The 19,191-nt window shown below is 44.1% G+C and overlaps 1 protein-coding gene and 1 long non-coding RNA gene across 2 annotated transcripts; one reads left to right on the forward strand and one right to left on the reverse strand.

Moving 5' to 3' along the window:
• Positions 1-865: 865 nt before the first annotated feature.
• LOC111854690 (transient receptor potential cation channel subfamily V member 1-like) lies at positions 866-11,818 on the reverse strand. The gene is made up of 16 exons (XM_023832922.2): positions 11,669-11,818; positions 9,557-9,772; positions 9,323-9,474; positions 8,912-9,064; positions 8,679-8,816; positions 8,017-8,309; positions 7,667-7,843; positions 7,363-7,521; positions 5,242-5,334; positions 4,789-4,859; positions 4,388-4,553; positions 4,165-4,231; positions 3,722-4,029; positions 2,860-2,981; positions 1,938-2,050; positions 866-1,417 (listed from the first exon to the last, which is right to left on the reverse strand). The coding sequence occupies exons 2-16, from the start codon at positions 9,751-9,753 to the stop codon at positions 1,326-1,328; spliced, it is 2,301 nt and encodes a 766-aa protein (XP_023688690.2). The 5' UTR covers positions 9,754-9,772; positions 11,669-11,818; the 3' UTR covers positions 866-1,325.
• On the forward strand, positions 2,981-4,513 carry LOC140591890 (uncharacterized). The gene is made up of 2 exons (XR_011992202.1): positions 2,981-3,173; positions 4,405-4,513. It is a non-coding gene; the product is annotated as an uncharacterized lncRNA (long non-coding RNA).
• Positions 11,819-19,191: the final 7,373 nt, after the last annotated feature.

Genomic DNA, 19,191 nt, shown 5'->3' on the forward strand with positions numbered 1-19,191 from the left:
ATTGAGGTGTTTTGATGAGTGGTCTTGTCTGGTCTTGAAATAAACCCTCGAATCCTCTACGTCGAGTCAAAATAAAGTTGGTTCCAAAGCAAGACCACATACTGTAGCTACCGTTGGTGGTGCTTTGTAATGATTCATCCACAAGGTGGCAGCATGGTTCACAGAGAAAGTTAGGAAAAATAAAAATCTTATTGGAAAAAAAGGTGAGAATAATTGTGACGCAGAGTAATTAATGGCCAGAAGGTTTTTAATCCAGAATATTGTTAGGAAAACAACATTGTTTGGCAAGGATTTAGAAATGCAAAATATTTTAATTTGCCATGACTATAAATTATATTGGTCAAAATATGTCAAATCATTTCTGAATAAATTATTTCCATTTTTATTCAGTGTTCTTGGGTTATAGATACACTGTAACAATGTAATATTGGTTTCAACATTATTCTTAAAAACTGATTTACAATAATATATGAATATAGGTGAAATGCATACTACTTATAAAAAGAAATATTAAAGTAATGAATATTTATGTATAGACTGTATTATAGAATGAATATTTTAGGAGTATACTTCAGTGTATAATTGCTTCAGGCATATCTCACTGGGGATGTTTGTAATGTTTTTTACATTGTTGCCTGAACCTCAGAGCTCTTACATGAAATTGTATTCAAAATTTGATACAAACCACCTGCAGGTGTTTTCTGTTAAACGGCACAGGTTTTATCTCTGTATCACAAACAGAAAATGAATGGTTTAGCCTCAAACACATGGAGGGAAATGCTACAATTTACCCCAAGGTCAGGGATAGCTGTAACACAGCCCTGGGTTGAATGTAACATCATAAATGACATAAAAAAATTTCGAGTTATTCAAAGTTTATTTATTTTTTAAAATAAATAAAATAATAAATTTGTGGGTATTCATGCATATGGGTACAATGTATGTTAACCACAACTAAGATCAAAGATGATAATAAAACCAAACAAAATTTGCAACTGTGCACCAATTTTAATAACTGTGTGTGTGCGTGTGCTGACAGGTGTATTGAACAGGTGCACAGTCTTGATGGGCCCACCATGGACAGTCCGTGCCAGGGGTGGGGGACCTGATCCATGGAGTGTTAGTGTGGGTGCTGGTTTTTGGGATGATCTCTCAATCAGCCAATAATAAAACAGCCAGTCCTGGGGACTGATTGTTATTGGCTGATTGAGATGTCACCCCAAAAACTTGCATAAGTTGAAAGGGTTAAAATGAGGGTTTTGTAAAAGAGAGATGCTTTCTGGGGGACACTGCCCTCCGGAGGCCAGAATGAGAAGGTGCCCCTTTCACACTCTGCTGGTCATCATGGGCGTTGTCTCCACTTCTTCTACAGGTTGTGCCGGCCGCCTGCGGCTCAGCAGTCGATACCAGCTGCTTCCTGTAGACACATGGTGCTTGGAGTCTCACAGTAACACTCAACTATAATGTTTCACACCTTCATTTTAGTCCAAGCAGATCAAAGCCACATGTCATACATTCTGAAGCAGATCAAAGCCACATGTCATACTTTCTGAAGCAGATCAAAGCCACATGTCATACTTTCTGAAGCAGATCAAAGCCACATGTCATACATTCTGAAGCAGATCAAAGCCACATGTCATACTTTCTGAAGCAGCCTTACACACCGGAGCATCTCTAACTTCACACAAATATGATGCATGAAAGCCATTCCTTGCAGTCCTGTTTCTCTCTCTGCTTCTGCTTTGTGTACCTTCAGCCATGGGGCCTTTGGATATACATTGTAACGCACTGATTTCTGAAATACCTTTCGCAAGGGGCAGGGCCCAGATGTTACATTTTGATATTGCCTTAATGGAAAGGAAACCCCCCCCCCCCCCAAAAAAAAAAACAACAACCAGCAGCCATCAGCCTACTGCCTGACCTCTAGTGGGCCATACCTCTGTCCCTCCTGGTGGGAGCCGTAAGCTCTGGGTCTTTCTCCTGGTTTCCTGGTTCTTCCTTTATAATGCCGAGGTTGCTGCTCCACTTGTCCCAGTTGACCTCCTCCATGCTAAAATGACAACAGACGTGTTCCAGTTACGGGTTGTGAAAGCAGACCGACGAGATGCTGTCGTGCAAAGTGAAGTACGACTGCAGGTGCTGTAGTGAGGCCTGGACACCCTTCAAGTGAGTAAATGCACTCTGCGATTTACCGTGCTCTCGGGTCCTCTACAGCAGTGTGTGCCACCCCGGTCCTTGGGCACCCCGGGACACTCCACAATGTGGAGGGTCTGGGGGTCCCTGGGAACTGGGTTGGGAAACACTGCTCTTCAGTGGCTTTAAGCCAATTTAAGGTCATAAGTGTCTGAAAATGAATCACTCTTAACTTGAAGCCAGGTTGATTTAAATTGTTAAATTTGTTAACTGATAATTACACATAAGTAACATTATTAGCACATAATTTCATACAGCATGTAAAATATACTGAATACTGATACGAAATACTACAGTTATAGCCAAAGTATTATGCAAGTATGTGGTCTTGATCAAAGAGATCGATTCCACTGATATTTCTGCTGTTTAGCAGTGGGTCCATTCAATAGCTATTTATCCACAAGCTGTCATTTTGTGGCTCAGGCTATAGGAGATAATAATGAACGACCACAGAGGAAGCCAGTCTCCCTGAGATGGGACTTGCTGTTCACTGGCTGCTACTCTCAGGCATCTGAGATCCATCTGGAAATGCTGACCACAGTGAACAGCAGTTCATTTGTCATTGGAGCACAGTCAGCTACGCCTCATGTTTTCATTGCTCCACTGTAAACATCTCCGCATCTCCATTCACGTGGAAACTGTCCCGTCACCCGTTGTATGGTTCACCTGAAGCACCAGCGCTTGTCTGTCTCAGGCTTCCTGCCCAGGTCTTTCTCCATCCCAGAGCGCAGTCTCTTCCTGAGGCAGGAGGGCAGAGTCCTCTCTATGTCCAGGATGGTGATTGCTCTCTGCAGAGACAAACCTGTCAGCCCCTGGTCCACGTTAATGAGGCCAGTCAACAGCGAGGAAGCGCTGAAGATGCCAGCCATAGATTATTGGTCATAGATCTGTTTGCTGTATCTGCTTACAGGCGTAACAGAAGCATTCAGGTGGAGGCTGTGGATTCCTCAGCACATTCTCATTAATATGACATCATCAAGGTAACTAAAGTCATCCATCACATGAGGTGAAATAAAGGTTAAATGGAGTGAGTTTAACTAACGACTTTATTTGATAGATAATTTTATGTGGCTTCCAGTCCTTCTATGTTGGTGTCAAGGACAACTTTACTGAGATTGAGGCATAAATAACATAAAAATATCATGATAACTATATTTTTAATACTTTATATCTATTACTAGGTGGCCTCTTATTTACTGTATAATAAAATGTATAAATAAACAACAAGTGTCCAATTATGCATAATGCTTCTTGATTTTCCTCTTGTGATCAATGCTTGACTCAGCACACAGAATAACTATAAAGAACACCTAGTCAAAATGACCCACCTTGGGCATGAGTTAAACATAAAGAATAAAGAACTTCGATGAACTATGTTAGAATTATTCATATAACATTTTTGCAATTTTGTTCTCTTTTACTGTAAGGAAAGAAAACAAATGCTGACGACTCTGCATAATTATGGAGGTAGTCAAGGCTCCATTTTGTATATGTTGTAGAGTCAGTGGATTTCGGTGCATCTGTGTACCTGAAGTTTCCAGATGGTGAAGCTCTTTTCAGAGATGTTCTCCACAGTCTTACTCATAAGTGCGATGATCATGTTGAGCAGTAGGATGTAGGTGAGCACGATATAGGAGATCAGCAAAATGTAGAAGACCTCCTGGTACTGGAACTGGTCAGTGAACTCCAGGTCACCCATTCCAATGGTGAACTTGAAAAGTTCCTGGATGGTGAATTGTATGTTTTTGTAGGTGGGTTTTTTGCAGTCAGCGTTATCTTGTGGGTCGCCGTTCTCCGTCATGTTGGTAGAAGAGTCCTCAATCAGTGTCACCACAGCTGTGGTTGCAACGTTTTACGTTAATTACATAAACTAGACCGTAAATGAAACATGACTGTACATTAGACAGTATGGGAACAGAAAGGAAGGAAAGGACACAAAAAGTTAGAATAGGTATGAAAAACAACTGATACCTGCAGAAAATCCGAGGAGGTAGACAATGTAGACAAAAAAAAAGCGTAAAATATCACCAAGGATCATCTGAAGTGGAGGAAAAAAATATATGATTTTGAGGCAGCTGTCAATCCCTGTCAGTGCTGTAGCATTAATGTGACACTGATTCTTTCATGTCAGTGCTCTCAGTGCTAAAGTAACAGCCGCCATCTTTTCAGCAGCCAGAAGCCATTCTGCTTGTACCTTTTGTATCATGACAGTATAGATGCCCATATGTCTGGAACCTCGGGAGAAGTAGAGCAGATTGACCCAGCTGAGGGCGAGACAGATCACCAGGAAGCCCAAGTATGCATGCATTCCAGAGCAGTACAGGACTGCCGAGATGATGAAGAGGAAGCCCTGTATGAAACTAGCAGCAGAGCACTTTATCAAACTCAGCAGACTGCCAATGTGAGTTTGGAAATGACATGAGATTAACAAATCATGCTTTATGACTTTCTGCATGCAGTTGGAAGAATCAGAACACTTTGCTGTAACTAATTAATATCTCATAATTAGTATTGCAAGCAGTTTAATGCTCACATAAAGTGTCTGATTTCTAGTTGATGACTTGCAGTTGGCAAAGACACGACAAGCTGACTCACAAAAGAAGTTCGTCGTAGCCGTCGACCAGCAAAGACTGTGGCGTGGGACACTTCCTCCATATATCTAATATCTTAATGAGAAATGTTGACGATTTGTATTCTTACAACAAGTAACAGTATCATGTGACATCACAACAGTTTTTGGAAAATAACATCTGGGTACCATTTCAAAAATAAAAGCATTTTTCTTAGGATGTATGAGAATTAAACATCACTTAATGAGGAGGTGAAAAGCTATTAATATGTTCTTAAACTTTATTGACTGAAAATACATTTTGGGAAAATTAATTGTACTGCATTGAACAAGTAATATTTTTCCCCTGAAGAAATGATGGAAGATTTTTTTTTCGCTATTTGAGTGGTTTCAGTTACACTCAAATAGCGAGGCACAGGTATGCAGAGTATATAATCCGTGTGCAGTTAATACAGAATATTATAATTTTTGTCTCTTACCCCTCTGATAAAGAAGAGGAGCGCCCCAACAGTGCTGATCAGCAGGCCCGTGAGGTACAGACAATCCACAGACGACTGCACTGGAAAAGGCAGCTGTAATTCAAAGGACAAAATTAGGCCCAGACAGACCATGAAGAGTACCAGGAGATTTCCCTGCCGTCTGGCTCGCCGTTCAAAGCAAAACAATAAATAATCAAATGGTGAAACAAACTAAATGTTTTAGTGCAAAATGAGTATGCAGTGTGGACCCACCCCGTACCTCTCATTTTGTGGCCTGTTATGAATCCACAGCTATGAGACCCAAGTATCGATGTCATGTCGGCATTGTATATAGAAAAATAAAGGAAACAGCCCTGCAGGGGGCAGCATGGTGGTGCAGTGGTTAGTCGAACCTTGAAGCAGATGGACTACAGCCGCAGAAGACCACACTGGGTGCTGCTCCTGTCAGCTAAGAACAGGGAGCTGAGGCTACGGTGAACACAGGCTCAGCAAAATCGGACAATGGGAGATTATAAAAACCGGTTTGGTCAGATGAGTATCGATTTCTGCTGCGACATCCTGATGACAGGATCAGATTTTGGCATAAACAACAAGAAAGCATGGACTTATCCCAACTAGCCATTTCTAGTCAAAAAGTACACATAAGTATCTAGAACAAAAAACACAATGTAACGCAGATAAAACTTTTAAGTAGTAATTAACCTAACTTTAGAAAGAATACAAGTGCGAAGACATCTAGTTTGTATACATTTTACTGTGTTCAGACATTAAAAAACATGACACAGCTGATGCGACATCTCTGACGCACATGCACTGCTGAACAACTAATCAGCACATGACCCTCACTTCTGTTTCCCGTATGTCGCCCTAAAGCTGCAGGAATTGACGGCTTTTTCAGGCTAGACCTTCTCTGATTGAAAATCCCAGCATTTTTTGATAGTGAGGGTGGGTATCATATCGGTGTCATCTCTATGGGTAAAAAAATGAATCAAGGATCAAATTGAGTAAACAGAGTAGTAATATCATAGGTCACCAGGTCAAACATCTTATCTAAGTCACCCATGCCTTTGCTGTCACTAAGTGCCGTATTTTCAGTTTTTGGGCAATATGTTTCAAAGTTTCATCACTTTCAGTCTGTCACCCATGCAATATGGCTGCACTTTCTTTCTTTTGCTGCTAGAAATGATCTGTCAAAGACTTTTTGAGTTACTGTGTTAAGTATCTGCAGCGGTGGATTGGCTCCAAAGACATGGGTATCCCTCATCTGGGGAATACAAGTCCTGTAAGTGACTTAGTGATGCGGCGTTTCATTGGTTAACATCGCACACCTGATTATGCTAATGGGTCAGTTCCCTGCCCAGATTTTATTTGCGTTGGATGCTCTCATTCAAAAGACCTAAATGAAAAACAATTCAGAGTGGTCCAGAGGACGCATGTCATTTCGAGGAGAAGTAAAGATAATGCTGGTGTGATGTGGATGTAAGCGGCAATGGAAATGGTTCAAATATGACTAGCAAGCATGATTGCAGGAGTATTAACTTTATCTATTTTTTTATAAAAAAGTTGTGTATCTTGCCAGTTTTGCTGCATAAAAATGGCTTTCAGTGTAGAGGAAGTACAATGGGAACTTAAAATATTCTGTGACGCTTTCTGTGCTTGCGTACTTTACGATACTCCTATATCTGTATAAATCAATACCATGGATGAATGAAAATACATTAACTCATGTGTAACTGCTCGCATTTTATGCACATAAACTGACTGGCTCTCATGTCAAATCAATAGTCTCCAACACCCTGTGTGACAGAAACCTTCTTTCATGGTCTGTAGCACTGTTACTGTTCATTAGAGCACATATTTCTTATGACTTCTAAAAAGCATCAATACTCCCAGCCATGTTACAATGTATTTGTAGAATAAGCAAGAATTAAGTTCCCGGCTTTTTTTGTTTTGTTTCACTGCCAACTAAAGAAAAACGTGTGGATGACAAAACATCTTCTACTTTCAATGTTTTTCAGGAAGAAAACATTGGTGCATTATTTGAATAAAATGCAAGCGTATCAAATATATTTGGCCATGTATATAGGTAATGGTGAAGAATTTGCATTTTCAAGGACTCACCCCGCTCCATTTGTGAATGTGGTATGCAACCACCGTAAAGGTGCTCAAATATGTAAGATAGGCAATGAAGTTGAAGAGAAATATCCATTTGGCGAACTTGTCCCATTTGTCATTAAGCAAGCAATTCAGAGGCTCAACTTGTAGCATCTCAAGTCGATTCTGAAACATAATTGACATAATTTCAATCGATGAACATATGCATGAAGATATCTGATAAAGGCAAAGACTGCAGCATCATGGTACGTGAGGAGGATTCCTACATAGGCAGTAGTTTGAGAAAAGTACATTGTTGTCATGGTCTTACTGGTATCCTGCTGTTGTAGATAATGATCTCCATCACAGAATTCTGCTCATAGGAATCAAGTGACGTCACATCATACAGGGATGACTGTACCGGGCCATAGACCCACTCTGTGAACTTGCGGGAAAGGTGATGAAATTCCTCATTTTGGAACTCGCGCCGCACCATGTGTGCAAACACCTGGAAGTGAAGTTGACAGAGCTTTAGAACAAGGATCCAGGAAGAGGTGAAAGCAGCAAATACCTTGGTGAGGTCCTTGCTAACTTCTTATGACTGCTGAGCTTAGGGACAGAACCAGCACACAGAAAATAAAAGGAATTAAGGACTGATAAAGATGCACCGATGGTACAAACCTCAGTTTTGCCTGACTTAGCTGCCAGCTTTAGTGGCGTCAACATTTGATGGTTCTCAATGTCCTCCAGCTTAATCATTGGGTACTGCTTTGCTGCTGTAGTGAGGATATGATCATACATCCTTATGATGAAGTTGGTGTTCTCTTTGTCTGCGACCAGGACCAGAGCATGTAGCACCATGTTTCCCTGGGAATCCGTCTTTGCGATGTCCACCTTCTGGTACGGATTATCGATGAGAAAATCAACAACGGCCGGCTGATTGGTACAGGCTGCCAGTGATAGTGGCAGCTCACCTGTGTGGCAGAAGGTCATGAATTATGTTTATGTTCAAGGGTCAGTTGTACTCTACTTGTAGGTAAATGTACCTTCTAATCAAATTTAAGGTACAGGACTCAAATTTAAGACACAGGACTCTGAGGAACATCCCTAAGGTACAAACATCATTAATGTACCCCTAATAGTACAAAAATGTTCCTCATAGTCAATGTCTGTATCTTCAAAGGTACAAGACCTTCGAGGGTACAGCCCCACTGACAAGCAAAGGTACAAACTGGTACTCTTTTTTTTCTGACAGTGCAGACGCTCGCATTGTATGTGAAACTCAACAAATCTCATGGAATTTTTATACCTCTGATCATCCCTCATCATGGTGCCCCACATACCAAAGTAGAAATTGGGTCCTTTGTGTTCCTGGAAGAATTTCCCACAGGCTCTGGCATGAACATCAGCTCCTTTTTGCACCAGCAGCTTGACAAAGGACTCACTCCTTCTCTCTATGGCAACGTGAAGTGCAGTTTGCCCTGTATCAGCCGAAGACACAACATATAGTGAAAATACAATGTACATCATCATGAAGGGTTTAAGGGAATGCTGTGAAGGTTGTGTTCGATCTTACCTTTATATTTGCTGTCTGTGTATGCTGCGTTGACAAATTTCTTCAAGTCCCCCATTTTCTCTGCAATATCAAGGAGAATCTCTATGGTGTCATTTTTGCCATCCTTTAGATTTAGTAGCCCTTTAATAAGGGCATTTTTACCATGTGATTGATCTGTAAAAAGAAATATATCACTATGATGAGGTTTTGTTTTTAAAAAATTACATTTATACAGTTACAATGAACACCATGGGTGATATTCCTGATAGTTATCATGAATCAGTTCAGTACAGTTTCTATAATTTTTGTCATAGGTGCATTCAGAACTATGTGTTTCTTGATCATGCAAATCAGTTATTTAGCGAACAAGGTCAGTCATGTATTACAGTAATTTGTAGGTCGTAGGTGGATCCTGAAGAGGCGGCAGCTCACACTCAGTATTGGTCAGGTGTTTCAGTGTGTGCTCCAGGTACTGATCCAGCCCTTGCAGTCGGGTGGCATCCCCACTGGACACTGCCGCAAACAGGGTCTCCATGTCAAATCTTTCCCCCTGATCGTTGCTTCCCACTGACTCTCTAACCATTCTGTAGAGAAATCACTGTGATGCGTTTTCAGATGAACCACAGCAGATACATGGTGCATGCTATTAAAACCAGGGCAACGTACCTATCAAAGTTGAGATTAAATTTAATTTTTGGCTTAGTGGTCTCCACATCCTCAGATAGGCTGGTGTCCATCTGCACGTTTCCTTCCTTTGATCTACTGCCCTGTTTGGCTCTTTTACCTCGAGCACTTGCATCTTCAGTCCCATCATAAGTCTCCAGGGAGAACGGCTTAATTACTGGGTCATTTGAGTGACTCATGCCTCCTGCCTGTGAAAGCCTAGGCAAAGCACACGAGAGGCTGTTCAAATGACAAATCCTTTATTGGCTATTTGCACAAGTACAGGTACATTGCAACTCTTCTCTTCTCCTCCCTCATCTTGCTCTTCCTAGCTTGGGGGGGGGGGGGGCGGCAGCCCTGGAGCTGGGGTTACGGGCCTCGCTAAAGGCCCCTTAGATGCATGACTGTTCTGCCAAAGTTAGGACTTGAACAATAATCTTCCAATCATGGGCAGAAAGACTTAACCTGCTGAGTTGCACTTGTTTTTTTTAAATGATAAAAAAAAATGTACGGCTGCCCCACCCTGAATGAATAGTGAATGATTACCGTAGATGTAAGATACTTCTTCTCCACATACATCACCAGGTCTTCACCAGATTCAGGACTATCACTAACTCTAACCCCAACTGTAACACTAACCCTAACCCTAACCCTAACTATGACACTAATCCCTAGCCTTAATCCTTACTGTAACACTAACCCTTGGGGTGACTGTTGTGAAACATACTAACTGAGTAACGGCGTGGCACAGTACTGGCACGATTAGCACTGTTGCCTCGCACCCCTGGAAGTGGGGGTCTCCGCCCTGCCCCGTCCTGCTCCAAGTCTCTGGAGTTTGCATGGCGCATTAAAGTCGCCGGTTCCTCCATGTTTCAGTGAATGGTGTGCGACTGTGACTGTGACTGTGACTGTGCGCTGTGATGCACTGGCGCCTCAACCTGGGTTATACCCTGCCATAGCTTCTGGGCTAAGTCCAGATCCCGGCATAGGACTGGCGGGCACAGATGGATGGATTGAATGACCCTGCCATAACACCTTTACAGACAGGTTCTCTGATACATCTCAAACAAGGCTGCATCCTGACAAATGACTTTTTACACATCTCTGAAACCAGATAACCAGATTCTCCGACCTATCCTATTACCTATATAGGTTTTTATATTATGACTGCTAAAAAGTCTCTATGTGTTAATTTCCCTCATTGCACAATATAATTCAACAGTATAATACAAAGTAACCCACTGATGTCTTAGTCTACCTTAACACCAGTGGCTACTAAGAACTTTGAAAGACAGACCTGTGACTCATAATGAAACTTCGTGGCAACATTTCAGCTATTTTTATGTATGGAATTTGGAGGGTGGCGAGGGGGGAAGAAAGTCATTTGTACAGTTATTTATATTTCCTAGTTACTACTCACATAGTAACGATACAACATGTGACACAATAACAAAGATATTTTGGTAAACCCCTACCTCAATTTTTGCTGACACAGTAACTTGAACAGAAAACACAAGTCGTGGTGTATAATAGATTATCATTACACCGTGGTATTCTTTTATCTTATGAGAAAGCTCACAACGCTGAGACATGGTTGGAAGACGGATGGGTGGGAAAAGCAGACTTTTATAAGTGTAAATGACATTTATACCATATTAAAGTAAATAACTATATTATAGTAAGAAACCCTTTCTCTGTGTGAATCATTTTTAAAGCAATCTGGTAAAGTTCCTTTTTCTAAAAAGACACATCCTTAATTTCACTGCTATCAAAGTTAGTTGACCTAACTGGGTATTGCTTTTACTGTGATCTTTGGAGAAGCAAACACCAGCCATCGCTTAATGTTGGAGATGAGCAGAAGATCACAGAAACAAGCTGAAGGCTTCACACGCAGGACGTATGCAAAGGTAGCAACATATTACAGCATTTTGTTTTTGACAAACTGTGCCTATTTTACTTAAGATGCAATGAAAGCCTTCATTATATGTGTTTTCCCCCAATGTTTTTTTTTATTTGCAAAAGTACCATAAGTGTCTATTAGAAGCACAGGCGGTATTACCTTAGTCTTACTCACTCGATTTTAAAATTATAAAAAAATAGTTAACAGATACAGACCCTGTTGCTCAATCTGGGGCCAGTTGCTCGTTAATTCCGTATTTTCCCAGGTCTTAGTTGTCCTCAGGTCTCAGTCTCTTGGCTTGTTCTCCTTAGCTTCTCTGTCACAATCTCTTTGGAGCTGTTAACCCCCCAGAATCTCGTCTTCTCAGTGCTTCCTGAAATCATTCTTCCGGTTTTGCATCCGCTGAGGTGAAATGCAATAGATTGACTTCCTGCATGTGACAAGCGTTGAGATTGTGCTGAATACCACAGACGAGGTGTGGCTCCCTATTTTAAAGGTTCATAACTCGGTGCCTCTGTGCTAACATGGACCCCTCAGTGCACTAACCGTGCATCTTACAAGTACATAAACCTAAATTGCTCATCAGGTACCGCAAATGAACATGAGACATTTTGCCTTGCATCCTCATTTCCACAAAATCATCCTCCAAATACTGGAACAGTATGGAGGTCGTATCTCCTTGTCTTTTGGCCACATCTTCTGCTTAAGCAGGCCTAGGCAAAGCACATGAGAGGCTGTTCAAATGATAAATCCTTTATTTTCCATTTGCACAAGTACAGGTACATTGCAATTCTTCTCTTTTCCTACCCTATCTTGCTTAAAATAGCTTGGAGGTCCCAGTGCAGGGTCAGTCTATGTGCAGTGCCCCCGGTACTGGGGGTTAGGGGCTTTGTGTGCTTTCGCCGAGGCCTGCATAAGAAAAATCTATCATTATGAAATCAGAAATATGAGAATACAAATTCATTTGATAGTTCTAATTATGATCTTTATCAGGGGTCTTTACATCAAGCAGAATGGTAAATATCAGGGATGGGAACAAATCATTCCTCCGAGTCAAGTGTTGAGTCAAAACATTGCTGTCTGAGTTAAGTCTCGAGTCATTTGCCCTCAAGTCCAAGTTGAGTCTAAGTCTTTTTGCTGTCCGAGTCTGATTCAAGTTGTGAGTCATGTAATTTGAGTCCCTACTTATGTCAGTTTTTTTTTTTACCTTTAGTGATTAAAACATGCTGCAGCAAAAGCCCCCCACAGTAAGGGTACATTCTTTATAGGCAGAGAAAGACTGAAAAAAAGAGTCTCTACTCTGTCACGGTTTTTATGTCTGTGCATATGCAGGGAGTGATGAATCTTTCCAACAAACTATCTCAGGAGACATTGCATTCAGCTAACTGAAAATGCAGACAGAAGAGAATTAAAATACACTGAAATTATAAAATTAACATTACGGTATCCAGAGGGGGACTATAACCTAAAGTCTTTGCAAGTCATAGGGTCCAAATTGGGTCCAAGTCTCAAGTATTTGCTCTGAAGTCCAAGGCAAGTCCAAGTTTTTCCATCAGTTTTGCTAAGTCTAGTCACAAGTCATCAAATTTGTGACTTGAGTCATAGTCAAGTCACGAGTAAGTTACTTGAGTCCCCACAGATGACCCACTCCTCCATGAGCTGTTGGACAATGACATGAATGGTTGGTAGAGCCAGAGGAGTCCTTTATTTGGATAGGAGATTTGTCCCTTTTGCTTACTGTCTCCAGATAACAGGAGTGGATGATGACCTGTCAATCATTGTTGGATGTGAGTTCAGCGAAGCAGCTCAGCTCACAGTCCCGCCTGCTCGCCTGCGGCCGTCTCTCGGATGGCTCCTCCTGCCTTCCTGCCCACGGCTGTTGCAATGATGGCTCCTGCCTCATCTACCTTGCCTGCGGCCGCTGAGTCCTTGACTACTGCTTCGTCTTCTGTGGACTCTTGTCTCTTCTCTTCTCTTCACTGGTCCTCCTGTCAGCTCTTGCCCTGATTCCAGATGTCACCTAGACATGTGCTTCAGCCTTGGCCATCTCTCAGCGCCCTCCGGCCCTGCCTGCCTCTCAGCGCCCTCCGGCCCTGCCTGCCTCTCAGGGCCCTCCAGCCCTGCCTGCCTCTCAGCACCCTCCAGCCCTGCCTGCCTTTCAGCACCCTCCGGCCCTGCCCGCCTCGCCTGCCTCTCAGCACCCTCCAGCCCTGCCTGCCTCTCAGCACCCTCCAGCCCTGCCTGCCTTTCAGCACCCTCCGGCCCTGCCTGCCTCTCAGCACCCTCCGGCCCTGCCCGCCTCGCCTGCCTCTCAGCACCCTCCGGCCCTGCCCGCCTCGCCTGCCTCTCAGCACCCTCCAGCCCTGCCTGCCTTTCAGCACCCTCCGGCCCTGCCTGCCTCTCAGCACCCTCCGGCCCTGCCCGCCTCGCCTGCCTCTCAGCACCCTCCAGCCCTGCCTGCCTCTCAGCACCCTCCAGCCCTGCCTGCCTCTCAGCGCCCTCCAGCCCTGCCTGCCTCTCAGCGCCCTCCGGCCCTGCCTGCCTCTTGGCATCCATTCACTCTGTCTGTTTCTCAGCTCCTGCAGGCCCGTTGAGGGCCCCACAAATAGGACAAGCTCGTTCCCTTCAGAGCATGAACTCCAGAGGTCCCGACCACCACGACCCATTCGCAGCACCCCAGAGTCTGTGAGATACCCTGGACTTTTGTCTCTGCCTCCCATAATGCCTGGTTGCTTGCCCCTGCTTGCTACACAGTTATTGTTTCCTGTCTGGTGTTTCCCTCCTTTCCCTTTGTTGTCCTTATGGACCCTGTCACTGTCTATCTGGTTTTATCTGTCCCTGTGTCATTCTTTGCTTTCCTGCTCCTGTTGCCATGTTTATTCCTGGTGGTACTCATGAGACCCTGATCTACATGCCTGGTGTAATATGTCCAGTGTCGCCATGTGTCCTGGTCATGCTGAGTCTTGTTGGTCTTGTGCCCCTAGTGGTGTCAGGTGTCTGTTCCAGTGTCCTGCTCGCTCACTCCTTGCATTTCTCTCTTTCCTTTGTTCCCAAATACTTGCTGATTTCAGTTGTCTGTCTTGGGTCCCTAGTTTGCTTCTGGCTTATTCTGCACCCTTGTTTTGTTGTATGTCAAGTTGTAAGTCCCTGTGAGCAAACACACTTCATGGCATGGCTACTACATACCTGTACACAGTCCCTGCTGTGGCACCGTGTCACTCACAGCCCCAGGCCTGCATTCATGTATTAAATAGGAATGTCCACCATCCATCCATCCACTTTCTGAAACCGCTGAATCCCAACTGGGGTCACGGGGAGGACCGGACCCTATCAACAATGGGCACAGACGAGAACCAACCCTGGGCGGGTGCCAACACACCACAGGGTGCACACACTCACATGCACACAACTACAGGGCCAATTTAGACTCACCAGTCAACCTATCCTGCACGCTTTTGGACCGTGGGAGGAAACCGGAGCCCCCGGCGAAAAAGGAGAGCGTGCGAACTCCACACGGAAAGGACCCGGGACCGAACACGGGGAGAGCGTGCGAACTCCACACAAAAAGGACCCGGGACCGTACACGGGGAGAGCGTGCGAACTCCACACGGAAAGGACCCGGGACCGTACACGGGGAGAGCGTGCGAACTCCACACGGAAAGGACCCGGGACCGAACACGGGGAGAGCGTGCGAACTCCACACAAAAAGGACCCGGGACCGTACACGGGGAGAGCGTGCAAACTCCACACGGAAAGGACCCGGGACCCAACACGGGGAGAGCATGCGATCTCCACACGGAAAGGACCCGGGACCGTACACGGGGAGAGAGTGTGAACTCCACACAAAAAGGACCCGGGACCGTACACGGGGAGAGCGTGCGATCTCCACACGGAAAGGACCCGGGACCGTAAACTGGGAGAGCGTGGGAACTCCACACAGAAAGGACCCGGGACCGTACACGGGGAGAGCGTGCGATCTCCACACAAAAAGGACCCGGGACCGTACACGGGGAGAGCGTGCGATCTCCACACGGAAAGGACCCGGGACCGTACACGGGGAGAGCGTGCGATCTCCACACGGAAAGGACCCGGGACCGTACACGGGGAGAGCGTGCGAACTCCACATGGAAAGGTCCCGGGACCGTACACGGGGAGAGCGTGCAAACTCCACACGGAAAGGACCCGGGACCGAACACGGGACCGAACACGGGGAGAGCGTGCGAACTCCACACGGAAAGGACCCGGGACCGTACATGGGGAGAGCGTGCGAACTCCACACGGAAAGGACCCGGGACCGAACACGGGGAGAGCGTGCGAACTCCACACGGAAAGGACCCGGGACCGTACACGGGGAGAGAGTGTGAACTCCACACAAAAAGGACCCAGGACCGTACACGGGGAGAGCGTGCAGTCCAAATGGTGCATTCACACATAATATAGTATATTTCATTAATTTTTCCGGTCAGTGATTGGTTGGGATCCGTGTGGCGGCTCATTATGGATTGGACCACGTTTACTTGTCACAGTTTCCAAAAGAAGCTGCAGACCAGGGCCTGAGCAATATGGCTCTAAAGCAAGTGTGTTGCTGCCCTCTACTGGCTAAACAGAGAATTACATACCAAAGTTACTAACTTTGTCAGCCATGAGTATGCAATCCAGATAATATATATTCATCCCCTAACCCTTTATAAACTACTTCAGTAACCTCAGCCTTAGTGATGGGTAAGTCATCCTCTGAGTCTTTCAACTCACCAATATAATATACAATAAACCAGGCAACTTGAACACAAATGATGATGCTCCGAGTCGTCTACGTTTGCAGGGAGACATCGGCCCAGTGTCACTTCCTGGAGACACGATCATTTTGCTGGAGAGTCTCACCACTTTCCCAGTAAAAGTCCACCACATTGACCTTTGGACAAAAGCTGACCCAGTGTTGTCAGAAGTAATGGTGTTTCTCCATTCTGGTTAATAATGACACCTTGAAGCCAAACTTCAGGAGAGAACCTGAATTAAGGATGCAGGAGGGCTGTCTGATTTGAGGAATCCAGATTGTGGCGTCTCCACAGGGAACATGAAGCACATCCAGGAATGTTACGGAAGAAAAGTCAGGCCTGTGGTATAATGTGGTGGCCAATCAGGGATGAGGATATCACAGCAAAAGGAAACCAGTATGCTTGCTGTCAGAGTATATTCCATCTGCCAGGGGCTGCACCTCTGGGAGTGGGAGTGGCTCAGAGTAGCCTGCTCTCCATTTCATGTTGATTTTTCAGGCCCCTTCGTGGCTGAAAGAGACCCATTCAAAATGGATGGACTTACACATCATGCCCACTGCACCCGCCCAGGTTACTGTGGAGTATCTACGCTGCTCTTTAGCAACACATCGCTTCCCGGATATGTTGGGTCCTGATAATGGCCCATCTTTGCTTACCACAGCTAGTTGGACTCTTTGATTCTGTTATTTTTTTATTCTCAGCTGAGCCCGTTGTATTATGCCTTCTGTTATATCTAAATCTACTCCTTGCTCATTTTTAGCCACTTTAGAATAGAATAGAATATTTCTCTAATGTCCATCAAATTTACATCAGATGGAAATTCATCTTTCACAGTGACGTAATTAAACACACAATACAAACAACACTATACACAATAAACATATATCAATGCAACTAAATATAAGTAAAATATGCTATAAAATCATGCCAGTTTACTCCAAGTGAGAGATTTAACATAAATGAATAGATTAAAAACAAAATACATAAGATACCAGTATAATAAAACTATCTGCTAATTAAATTATCTAAAAAAGTCTTTGTTAAGGATAGTTACAGCTGATGGAACAAATGACCGCTTGTAGCCTTTTTTCTTGACTAATGGGACTGCAAGTCTCCTGCCTGATGGCAATAATTGGAAGGCACAATGAAGTGGGTGAGTAAAATCTTTATAAACCTGTTGTGCCTTTTTTGTCAAAATCTGTGAGTACAAGTGGGAGAGTTGATCTTGTTTGTGTCCAGTGATTTTCCCGGCCTGATTGACGATTTGTGCCAGTTTGTTCTTTTGTTTAACCAAGAGTTGCCCATACCATGACACTATGTTAAATGTCAGCACACTCTCAGTCAGTGATTTGTAAATCATGGACATTGTGCGCTGGCTGGTGTTAAAACTCCTGAGCTTCCTCAGAAGAGACAGACGCATAAGACAACACATAATCCACATGGTTTTGGAAATGTAGCTGGTTGTCTATTATTATCCCAAGGTATTTGAATTCGGTGACCTGCTCCACTTCCTAACCCTTCACACTAATTGGCTTGAAGGTGGCCACAGCATTCTTATTGCCTCCTTTCCTGCTGCTCACCAGCCACATCTCCTTGGTTTTGTTAACTGAGGTCCAGAAAGCTGCTATCAAACCACGAAGCCAGGGTGTCGATATACTGAAGGTAGGGAGAGCTAAGGTCATGCGGCAGGCGACTAAGGTCATGTCATCTGCATACTTAATGAGGGAAAGGTGACTGCTGTTACACTGAATTTCATTTGTATATATGGAAAAAAGCAAGGGAGATAGTACACATCCTTGAGGAACACTTGTGTTCAGGACAAGAGCAATAGAGAGGCAGTTCCTAATACAGACTCGCTGGGGTCGGTCTCTCAAGAATTCCCTGATGAAAAGGATGAGGCCACCGCTAACTTTCAGGTCACAAAGGCACCCAAGGAGGAGGTGTGGCTGGACTGTATTAAAGGCTGAGGAAAAATCCATGAAAAGAATCCGAGCATGAGTGTTGGGTTTGTCCAGATGACTGTAAATACTATTTATCAGGGTGAGTGTCGCATCCTCCACCCCTCTGATGTTTCGATAGGCAAATTGTATGGGGTCCAGTGATCCTGCTACCTGACTGGTCAGTTCATCCCGAACAAAGCGCTCCATGCATTTGCTGAGGAGGGGTGAGAGAGCAATGGGTCTAAAGTCATTATTTGTTTTTACGTACTGAGTTTTTGGTACAGGTACAATGTTTGCCGTCTTCCAGGCGCGGGGATAAAAGTTAGAGTCCAGAAACAGCTGAAACATTTTCGTGACAGCTGGTGCCAGTTGGACTGCGCATTCCTTTAAGACCCTCCCTTTGAGCCCGTCTGGACCCGGGGCTTTGTGAGGATTAACCTTTTGCAGTATAGTCATCACTCTTTCCTCCTGAATAATCATTGGGTCAGAGGTCAGTCTAGAGCAAACAGCGTCACGCTCATTCCTAAAATCATGCTTATCAAATCTGGAGTAGAATATATTTAAATTATTTGCAAGGTGGGCGGGGTCATCACACTGAATGGTCTGTCTCTGTTCCCTACCCAGCCCTCGCCATGCATCTCTAGCATTACCAGTCTTCAGTTTCTCCTCAACCTTATCTTTATAATTCAATTGGGCTTTTTTAATTAATCGTCTAATGTCCTTTGTCAGCTCCTTTATTTTTTCTAAGTCACCCTTGCATGAAAGCTATTTTCTTCAAGTTTAAATGATATTTAAGTTCCTTACTGACCCATGGTTTATTATTTGGGTAGATTTGACTTTCTTTTGTTCCAATTACTGAATCCACACAAAAATTTATGTAGCTAGTTATGGTGTCATTTAACAATTCATAATTGCTCTGACAGTCCTTATCACTTAGAAACAGATCCCATTCCTTTGCCTCAAAACAGCCCCTCAGCATGTCCACCAAGGTTCCTGTCCAGGCTTGACAGTGCAAAACAGTCG

Source organism: Paramormyrops kingsleyae, chromosome 6, assembly GCF_048594095.1.
Source record: "Paramormyrops kingsleyae isolate MSU_618 chromosome 6, PKINGS_0.4, whole genome shotgun sequence".
NCBI classification, from domain to species: Eukaryota; Metazoa; Chordata; class Actinopteri; order Osteoglossiformes; family Mormyridae; genus Paramormyrops; species Paramormyrops kingsleyae.

What these genes read in the sequence shown, in the direction of transcription:
- LOC111854690 (XM_023832922.2), bottom strand. Translation starts at nt 9,753, where the DNA reads ATGAGTCACTCAAATGACCCAGTAATTAAGCCGTTCTCCCTGGAGACT. An exon ending in TTTAATCTCAACTTTGATAG is followed by an intron (nt 9,475 to 9,556) that starts GTACGTTGCCCT and finishes ATTTCTCTACAG; the next exon opens with AATGGTTAGAGAGTCAGTGG. An exon ending in TCCCACCAGGAGGGACAGAG is followed by an intron (nt 1,418 to 1,937) that starts GTATGGCCCACT and finishes ATGTGTCTACAG; the next exon opens with GAAGCAGCTGGTATCGACTG.